The sequence below is a fragment of the Eupeodes corollae genome, chromosome 2 (genome assembly GCF_945859685.1).
Source record: "Eupeodes corollae chromosome 2, idEupCoro1.1, whole genome shotgun sequence".
Lineage (NCBI taxonomy): Eukaryota > Metazoa > Arthropoda > Insecta > Diptera > Syrphidae > Eupeodes > Eupeodes corollae.
In genome coordinates, this window is record NC_079148.1 from 18,783,389 (window position 1) to 18,794,742 (window position 11,354).

Here is an 11,354-nt window from a genome sequence, read left to right on the forward strand (position 1 = left end):
AATGTGTTTTATGAACTTGCCTTTTATCAATATAAAAAAATATCATTAAAAAATTTGTATTCAAAATGGTACTTTAATAAAATCGTGATTTTGTTTCTAAATTTTCTTTGGAACTAATGATTATATTTAAAAAAAAGAGCATGGGATGCGACCCACACTAATAACTTCCCATTTCGTCTGTCGATTTGTCTTTCTTAAGATTTTTTAAAAGAGTTGACAATAGAATTATGCTCAAAAATTTAAAATTACCAAAAATATTGTTTGTATAAAGAAATAATTTAGTTTGAAAAACTAGTTTTGTTAAATCGATTTTTAAATAGATTTTGAGTCTCAAAGTTTTTTTTTACCAATTTACAAATTGGATAAATGAAATTAATTTGAGATATATCAAGAACCGAACATCAATTTTTACCAAATTTGCGTACTATTTTTTGTAGATTTTATATTTTTATGGAAAAATGAAGTGTTGCATTTTTATAAAAAAAAAAATAGTGAATATCGAAAACAATATTTTGTGTGAAATAAAAAAAGTTTGAAGACAATATTTTTAATTTTTAAAAGCTTTTTGTGTCGTAAGTAAATTTTTACCAAGTCTTAGTATTGTTTTTTTTCTTAGGTTTTCATTTTTTGTAAGAAAACTGTCAAATAGAGTTTTCTCAAAATGTATTTAAATGTTGAAAACAATATTTCTTATAAGCTAAATTAGCTGGAAGCCATAATCTCAAAGTTTTGAAAAGATGTTTGAGTCTAAAATCAATTTTTACCAACTTTTATTAACTTTTTTTGTTTAAGTTTTTATTTTTTGTAAGAAAACTGTCAGTTTGATTTTTCTCAAAATTTTACTGAATGTTGAAAACAATACTTTTGAAACGATAAAACTAGTTTTAAGTTAATATCTCAAAGTGTCCAAAAGATATTTGAGTCGAAAATCAATTTTTACCAACTTTTGTTTAATTTTCTTTTAAGTTTTTATTTTTTGTAAGAAAACTGTCAATTTGATTTTTCTCAAAATTTTATTGAACAATGACAACAATATTTTTTAAAAGATAAAAGTAGTATAAAGCTGATATCTTAAAGTTTTGAACAAAAATTTGAGTCGAAAATCAATTTTTACCAGCTTTTATTAATTTGTTTGTTAAGGTTTTTATTTTTTGTAAAAAACTGTCAAATCGAGTTTTCTCAAAATTTTAGCAGATGTGAAAAACGTTATTTTTCGTTGCATCAATTTGTTTTGGAGATGAAATCATTTTGTATTCTCAAAATTTTCGAGGTGACAATTTTTTTTTCTCAGTTTTTTTTTTTATGTATTAAAAAAAGGTTAGTTTGATTTTTTTTCAAAAAATTTATTTGTTTGGTATCACGTTACAACATATTATACTATATTTAATTCAAGTCTCTAGCGTTTTTAATTAGTAAGATATTTAAAAAAACCGCCCACGCAATTTTCTTGAGAGCCCTGTCTGCATCTTTCTACCTTTTTATCTGTATAACAACATTTATTTGAAGTCCATAACTCTTCTGGTTTTTGAGCTATGGACAACGACGTACGGACGTACGAACGTACGTACACACGCACGCACGGACATCTTTCTAAAAATCTTTTATTTCGTCTCTAGGGACCTTGAAATGTCGAGAAATGTACAAAAATTTAATTTGAAAAATCGTCCCATTGCAATAACTTCCTATGTCAAGTTAATAAGATTGAATAAGATCTTATATTGTTCAAAAAATAATTGATATCGTACTGAGTTTTTAAAAAATATTGAATTTTGGATAATAATATTTTTAGAAAAGCATATATAAAACGATATTAATTAATAAAAATAACAAAAATATTTCTAAACATACATTCAAATTTAAAATATTTATAAAAACATATTTTTATAAAATAAAACCGTTTTAAATATTTTTAAACAAGATATTTGTAGCTATGGTGTTTCTTAAAGAATTTAATGACACTTAAATTTTTGTATCAAAGCAAATTTACTTGTTTCTTATTTATTATACATTAATTTTTGTAGGTTTCATATGAAAACATATGAATAATCTAAATTAATAAAAGTACAATTTTGTTTGGTGTAGGAGTTGAATTGAGAATTCAATTAAAAATAGTAACTTTTAGAGCTATATTTAATTTTGAATTAAAAAAATTACATCAGCTGTCGTTTCTATGTATAAAAATAAAATAGAATTGCAGTCTTTATAAATAAAATTACCACAATTCCATGATGAGTGGGCTTGGAAATTCAAAATGGCAGTAACTCATTTGACGTTCGTTCGTGAAAATTTCAATTCAATCCGATTAAGAACTTCAAATCAAATATGAAAAACTTCATCTATCTCAAGACTTTACTTGACATTTAAGTAGAATGAAAAAGTTTAAAGTTATAAAAGTATTAAAGGAACTCCCTCACTATAATAGAACATTTTACATTTGAGATTATTTTATTCAGTAAAAAGTATTTATAGAAAAAGCTCGATATGAAAGAACCTCTTCACAATTATTCTATTTATGGAAAACAATTGTAATACTTCCATGAGGATAAACTTTGAAATTAAAGTCGAATTGAATTAATCTTTATTATCAAAATAATAACAAGAATCACAAGTCTTTGAAAATGTCTCAACATTCAAAATCAATATTTCCAATCAACGCTTTAAATGGCGCCCAAAAGTTGAAAAAGTTCAACTTCTTTTTTATCATCTTCGATAATTTCATAAGTCGGATAAGTAAAGTGTGTTTTTTTTTAGGTATAGTGCTTAAAATTAAGCAACATTTGAAAATAAATATACTGACTGTGGAAATTTATTTTGAAAATCATAGCTCCGTTCGAAACACGTATCGTGTAAATTTTATTAGGCGATTAATTGCACTTTGGTTGAACAGATAGGTCAATAAATAAAACTTCAGTATTTGGAGTTATGATAATCTTCAATTGTTGATGGAATAAATTGTCCGTACTTCTTGAAAAACGATGCTAACCGGAACGTTGCAGTCAATTGGAACCTCTAAAGAGAAATGATTACTGACTTTTTTGTTACACGTAAACAAATTAGATATGCAAGGGAACTGTGGTTTCAACAAGACGGTAGCGGTCAAACAGCTCTTGCCACGGTTGATGTTTTGAAGGAAAAAATTCAGTAACCTCATAGTTTTTCGTAACGGACCTGTAATTGGCCTTCAAGATTGTGCGGTTTAACGCCGCTTGATTTTTTCTGTGCGAATATGTGAAGTCTCTAGTCTGGACCACCGATAAGCCCGAATCGATTGACCACTTGGAACATAACATTCGCAACTTTATGGGCTCTAATGTTGCAAAAAGTCACCCAAAGTTGGACTTCAAGATTAGACTTCCGAGCCAGCCGTGCCACAAATGATATGTTAAATATAATATCAAAAAGTTTTCATTTAAATAAAGCAAAATTTCATGTCAAATCCATTTTAAAAGTTTTCTATACCTACCTTCACCTTTTATAAAAGGCGCCCAACAGTTAAAATAGTTTTTTTTTCCTTTTTCTTTAAAAGGTTTAAAAGTTAAATAAAGTACTTTAAAAACATCGTAATCAGATATGAAATGAATATAGTGTTATTTCTAATCCATTTTTTTTTGTTTGTTGTTGACAAAACAGAAGTCGTACACTCACCTTTTGACTCCAATAACAATTTCTTACTGACAAAAGAACACCCCAGAAACCTAGACATAACAATCATAAATCATATATGAGGCTTATAATACTAATGCTCTTAAGCCTTATATAATAACAATTTCAAGCCCCACTCTCTCTCTCTTTTTGTTCTGTTTGTCCAAACAACATAATTCCTCATAAATGTCAACATTCGCAACAAAAATCCTCGAAGAATAGAACCATTTTATGGCTTCCTTGTTCATTTAAACATACCAAGTCCTTTGCCTGTCCTTGGTCGGTCGGTCATCTAGTCAATCTCTTGTTTTGGAAGAAACAGAGGAGATTATGTCGTCTAAGCAAGGAGCAAGCAAGGATATTCCACACCATAGCGTCAAATCTAATGTTAATAATGAATAGGATTATGGGCATTACATACAATGAAATGTCTATAGCAACATGAAGTGAACGTCTCTATCCTATATAGTGTGTGTATGGATATCCTTTTGGAATCGATAGCTGTTTTATTTATAAGCTTGGTCTATGGCCAAGAGTCAAGGGTTTTTTCACATCACACTCACTCTCCTCGCTCACAGGATCAAAGTGGATTACTCGCAGGATGTTTCCAAATAAAATACTAGATGAATGAATTATTGAGTATAGTGAAGCTGTAGTGATAAAATACTGCGCCTGGATCCAGTGTTTACAAATTGTTTGGTGTTTCAACGGTTTTGGCGTAGACTTAAATATTGTTGTTTTTTTGTACTTGTTTTTTGTGTGATTATGATCTTTGGATTTATCCGGCTTGTATACTAATTGAATGGTTGTTATTTTAGGAGATAGGAATCACGTCTAGCCGGATTAAAATTGATTGAAAATAATTCAATGGAATTCACCTTTCATTTCAAGTTCTTGGCGGGACATTGAACTCAATTAATTTGTCCGTTCCAAGGATTCAGGAAAAAACCATGATTTCTTTGAACTTATTCTTTATCTCATTAAGCTAAAAGTGTTCAGGCAAATCCTATTCCTATAGGTAGTTATTTTTAAAAAAGAAAAACATTATTTTGGAAATGAAAACATTTCAAGTTGTTCATCGCGAATTGTTTGTATGAAATACAAGTGTATTATAAAACGAAGGAACTGCAAGTAAATTGAGAGGAAAAACTAATTTAATTATGAAAATAAAAACAAGTCTGTGAGGATGTCCGAGGGCGAGTTGCACTTGAAGGTATTAAAAAAAAATGTTTACGATGGTTTTCGCTACCTGATGGAGGTGGAGGTGGTAGCTTCATAGGGAAATTCTGATTGTATTTGTTGCGAAAAATATTCTTGAAAGTGCAATAAAAACTGGAAGAAATAATATAGCAGAAACTCAACTTTGTAAACTCAAACTCTTATTTTTTGATGTAACTGTTTAACTGAAGCATTTGTTTCTATGTGTATGGAATATTTTTTGGAAATATTGTGAACTTGAGATCCTTAAAGTGAAGTTATAACAAAATTTTTGGGAAATGAAATGAATTTAAAATTTTTAATGATAAACCCATTTTGAGCTTTTCCCTCTATCAACACTTTATCTTTCAATCTTGTGTTAAAACTTATTTAAGCTAGGCAGTAGTAAAGTAGATTATATACCAATCTCTTAAAATTGTGCAATATTTATTCAAAATAAAGAAAGAATGTAATATTTGTACCTACAATAAAAATCAAAAAATTTAATAAACCTATTTTACAAGTGAATCGGTTATTTCAGAAACAACATAAGTTAGCTTTTCACAATTTTTGTTTTGCTAATTTTGCATTTTTGAATAGTTATTCGTCTTTTGAAGAGATACTACACATGTCACACCCCTCTGAGTACGAAAACTGAGTGTACTGTGCATGTAAGTTAACAATTAGAAGCTTTATATAGAAGGATAATCCCAATCATGTATATTTTTATAGGTGTAAAATAAATGCCTCAACAGTTTGAATGATTCTTGAAAATTAGAAGTTTTCACCAAGATTATAAGCTTCACTTTGAGAATGAACAAGACAGTTATTTGAAGAGTCTCATCTCTGTTCTACCTGTTACTCAAAGGAGGCGTCGAAAGCCTGAAGATCAGTCAACTAGGCCATCAAGAGGATCTACTTACTCGTACGAGTTGACAACTACTGTGGGGAAATTTTAAAGATTGCAAATCTGGTTTTAATAGAGCGCATGGAATAATCGCTGGACGCGTCATAAGACTTTGTTCTCTTCTTGCTCATTGTAAGAATCCTAACGAAAAACGTGGACAAATGTTTCTGGAAACGCAACTATAGGTCATGTCATTAATGCAATAAGGAATCATATCAAATCTTTTCCAAAAAAAATGGGGCATTGTACATCTGGTGAACTCCATTATTTGAGTGAAAAATTAAACGTCAAGATGATGTTTAAAATGTTCCAAAAGCGATGTCTAGAGTTTCAACTTTTATTACAAGATATTTAATGAACAGTTCTCGCTCTTTTTGAACGATGTGTCAAAAAGGACAGCAGTTGCTGAAAAAATACTACTACTCGTACATCTAAGACGGGCTTATTAGTTCTATTCGACCATTAAGTGAATTCAGGAAAAATTGCAGTTGGATAAAACAAACATTTAGGCGGAATATGTATTGACTACATGCAAAATCTTCAAATCCCATATATACCTGTACCGTAAACGATCTACTTAAGGCAAATTACTGTTAACGTATTTTGTATACACAATCTTCGAGAAAACACAGCCACTTTTTTTGTTTACCATGAAGGGTAAAGGGCCCGAATGAAGTGTGCTCTTTTTTAAATCAATTTTTTGAAAGTAACATGAAGGATGTCCAGGAGTTGCATATTTTTTCGGATGGCTGTGGTGGTCAAAATAAAAATCACACAATGATAAGATTTTTGTCATCTTTAGTAGCTTTAAAAAAGTTTAAGACTATTGAACAGTATTTTCCTATACGATTACATTCCTTTTTACCATGTGATAGAGACTTCGCAGTCCTAAAACGTAAGATTAAAAAAATTGATAGAATTACACTGTTCAGGAAAATCCAGATTTGATACTGTCTTTTTGAGTATTAAACAAATTTACAGTCATTTTACCAAAAAAGGCTTACATCATCGACTAAAAAAACTGGTGGCCACGCTTTTATAAAAGAAACATGCTTTCAATGGAGTCCTTTGGAAGACATGTGGCTAGAGAAAATAAGTATACTTTTACTATAAGTAAATTTACTCAGTTTTCCCACTCTGATTGTTAAGATAAATCAGTTGTTGCGAGAGACTTTATTAACGGTTGTACAAATCATACATTTAACCTGGGAAACCTTCAAAGGGATGAACTGGTAGCTCTACCGCAAGCCCTTGCTTATCCCTCTGGAAAGGTGCCAATCAATATTAAGAAGATGAATGACATAAAAAAACTAAAATCGTATCTACCAGGAGACGTTAACATTCAAGAGTACTATGATGAGATTTTTGCTTGGTCAACTTGCGAAAAGGATACATTTTTTATTTTCTTTACATTTTTGTAAGCATTTGGTGTTGTGTTTAAGCTTATAATAAAACAAAAGTTTCACCAAAAAATTTGTTTATTTCAGAAACGATATAAGTCAAGCGACTTTAAAGACTTAAGAACCGGTCAAGACTCAAAAAAAGACGAACAAATTGGCGGTTTTTAAATGCATCTTAATTATACTCAAAATGTTAAGTGTTGTGGATTTTATTATACAAAACAGTTTTTTGTTGCTCCTGAAAGTTAATGTTCATTGTCTTATGTTAAAACTGATTAAAGTATATTTTCAAATTTTATAAAAGGCAGTTACTATTTTAAGACAGACTTTTTGATTACAGGAGCAAGTTCATTTGACCCAGTCGTACAATTTCAAATATTGTGCGTTACTCAAGGGGTTATGAATGCCAGTCCGATGCACTTTTAATGTTTTAACATTATAATGAATTAGAATATTGAGCTAGATAAAGCATTCCACATTCTTGCACTGCGGCTGAAGAAAACATCTTTGTACTTGACATTGCGTCCAACTGAGTATACATGAAACATTGCAGCAATGCTCAAGATATTCTTCAGTCAGACAGTGGTCGCTTCCTAAGAGACCTATATGACTGCGATAGTGTTTTCGATGAATAATAGCTTTTAAATTATAGCCAGATCCGAGGGATTAAGCCTTCTCACATCAGCGTTTTTAGGGATAAATGACACTTGATCTTCCTGATCAAATGACACTTCTTATTCAAACAATAAGTCAATACAATTTTTTACACAAATTTTGAAAAATTCGACAACTAATTGAAATATCTTTTTATAATATATAAAAAAGGCAGTAGGAGTAGCTTCATCAATAAGATTATAGCTTAAAGTATTAAATTTGAAGCCTTGGAAGTAGTAGCTGAGAACATTTTTTTAAATGGATCGCAGGAATACGCAGGTTACATGGATCGCAGGTTGTAGAAAATACAACTCGGTTGAAAAACTACTAACTCCAAACTTAAGCATCATACCAAGCGCTTAGCTCTCACCTTAGTTCATAGAAAATTGAAGATACAAACAAGATTCGTACTTAACGTTCTTAAAATAAATGATTCACGGGTAGTGAAAAGATTATCCATAAGATAATCATGTAAAATTGCACTCATATAAAAATGCTATAATTAACGAAGATTTATGAATGTGAACAATAATAAAATAATGTATTATTATTGATAAACATTATATTTTTAAAAAATAGCTAAACTCTTAATGCATTAATTTTCCTTAACATTCAATTTAGCAGACGACAATTACCATGAAAATGCTATGTATGTAGATTTTACTGTACTTCTTTATAAATCTGTATCTATTTACTTAAGTTTGTCTGTTATATTTTAATCATAAAATTCATCAAAGTAAACAGTTTCCCTTTCTTTTAAAATATTTAATGTTGAACATTTAGATACGAAACTAAATAAATTTGCAATAAATACAAAAAACAAGTGAGTAAATTTTTTAATAAATTACTAGTGTAAGCCTTAAATGACTACCTTGTGGTATTCCATCACCGACAATGAGTTCGCTGTCCAAAGAGATTGCTGGTTGATCTTAGAACTTAAATTGGGTATTTTATTTTTAGTTAAAGATGTGAAAAAGGACTTAATATTGTTAAACGTTGGTATATATACAAAATACCTGATCAAGATTTGCGTTTTTTTTTAAACCAATGAATTAATGTTAATTGACATTATGAATTTTCCAACTTCGTTTGAATTCATTTGAAAATGAAATACATATACATTTCGAATCCCTATCACAAAAATATTTATACAGAGAATTACTAAAAACCACTCCTAAATTAAAAAACACTTGATCATTGACTTGGACTCAAAGTTTCTTGGAATTAAGGATATTACCTCTGTTTTTCCTTCAATTAACTTCAACATTTTAATTTAATAAACTTTACGCATTTGTGTGTGCTGCCACATCTGATACAGTTGGAAATTTGATAGTTAAGAGTTCTTTGAAATATCAAAACTTTGACCTATGTATGTTTTTTTATGCAACCTAAAATTCTATAAGGATTTCAATGAAACTACGAAACCAACCAGAAACCGACCTACATATGGTTTATTTTCTCCAAGTGTGACCTTATTCAACCATGTAGGTGTATGCACAGTATAAAATGAAGGTCTATACACACAAGTTGTAACACATATGAAATGTTCTTTAAGGGTCAAATAGATAGTAATTGGATAGTACGGATGTGCACTTCATGAAACAAACTCCCACCACTTTTCTGTTACAGAACATCAATCTCACAATTTCCAAGTTGCACTGTAAACTATAACCCATCTCCATATCTAGCTGCAGCAATCTTCTCCTTTTCAATTAAAATCAGGATTCACTCGAACTGCATCACATCACAAGAAAAAAAAGCACAAAATAAAAATAAAAATCAAACGAAAAACTTACCGGAACTACAAAGGAGTACAATTGCAGTGCATGTGAGCAGACCAGGTGTCGTCCTTTGATGCATATTGGGTGGTTTTGCACTAGCAGGACCTGATGCTACTCAAATGACTGACGGCGCTATATGACAGCAACAGCAACAGCAGCAGGACAGGGTGACAGGACGACAGGACACAAGAGCAACCTGCTGAATCCCGATCCCGGTGGTCGATGTCGATGATGATGATGGGTGAAATGCAAAGGCTGATGCCAAATCATTCATTCATCGTGTTGCATGTGACAATGACGAGTGATGGCGGCGGTGGTGTCGTCGTCCTCGTTCTCGTTCTCGTCCTCGTCGTCGTCTGTGATAGATAAATGGATGAATGGAGGTGGAAGAGCAATGCCAGGTGTGTTGTCAAATCATGCAAAACGGGACAAGGACACACTAGAACAGTATTCTGCACTATTTCGAATTTTATTTTTTTACGTTTTGCTTTCTATTTGGAAAACCCTATATCTAACTATTGATCAAGGATTAACACGGAAGCAGATGTTACTCGACTTCGATTTCCTCTCTAGGTTTATCTCCTACATTCTTTTTTTTTTATTGATGTGGGATGCACATCATTAGGGGACTATCTTCTATCTTCTACTATGTCAGATTGGTGACCCCTTTTCGAAAAGAAGCAGAGTGGTGAGAGGATATTAATAATTCACTATACACTATAGACTGAAAGGACATTTGAATGTCCTTACAGTTTTTCTTTTTTGAATTTATTCCTTAATCCACTTATCCGTTCACAATATATCTACCGTATCTAACGTTGAAGATGATATCTCGATATCCGAAAATCCCGACCGAAACAACCCAGAGTCGAGGACTTTTTTTCTATCTGTCAAAATTCAGAGTAAAATAAAATAGATCTTGATTATTTAATGAAATTGCTTGATGCACTCCGGGTGCACTCCGGCTTTTTTTATTCCCTAGGGCTTTAGACGTTTTACTTGTTTTTTTTTTTTGATTTTCCGTTAACACTCTTTATAGTCCTCGTTTTGGGTTGGTTGCGGTACGATGTAAATCCAACGTGTGACTGAAGTGTACAAAAGGATATTGTAAGGATTTATTATTCGGACCAAAGATTCTAGTAGTGTGATTCCGAAAACCCAGTATTTTTGAGATTTGGACGATGGGAAAATCCCTTTTGAATCCCTCGCTACGGTTTTGTGGGCTCAGAGTGTATAACCGAAGGCAAAGTGTTGGGGAAATTAAGTTCCGAAAAATATTGTGAGTATTTTTAGGAAAATGTTACTGCGCAGATGCTTGGTTATGGCATAGTTGAGACATTCCGAAACACGTGGACCTACCGGCATTTGTACCAAAGATAACAGTTGGTATTAAGTTTTGTAAACAGTCGGATTTCAGTTGAATATGAGGGTTGAACGAAGCGAGTTGTTTCGTCAATTTTTCTACAATTTTACGAGATTGTTAGAAGAAATGTCTTGTTTTGTAAATAAATTCCATAACTTTGTTATTTATGCGATGTACTCGTTAAAGTAATGTTTAATAGGTAATGTTTATCTTTGTAATAGGTTTTTAAAAAATGATAATATTTATACTACCTACTGAAGAAAAAAAATGGAAATTGCCCAAATAAATTTTCCTAGTCTCTTTAGTCTTCCACATTTTATATTAAGAAGCTTCAAAATTTGTCTGCGATTTTATGGTTAGCGACATTTTCAATAATACAAATTAATGAATTTTATTAAAATTTGTTCGTA

The 11,354-nt window shown here is 30.9% G+C and overlaps 1 protein-coding gene across 1 annotated transcript in view; it reads right to left on the reverse strand.

The window, feature by feature from the left end:
* LOC129946646 (carbonic anhydrase-related protein 10) overlaps positions 1–10,816 on the reverse strand; it is a 108,951-nt gene extending 98,135 nt beyond the window's left edge. Inside the window, exon 1 of the mRNA XM_056056898.1 lies at positions 9,597–10,816. Within this exon, the coding sequence (XP_055912873.1) occupies positions 9,597–9,660 (64 nt within the window). The 5' untranslated portion in view covers positions 9,661–10,816. The remainder of the gene's footprint in view (positions 1–9,596) is intronic.
* Between the last annotated feature and the right edge of the window lie 538 nt (positions 10,817–11,354).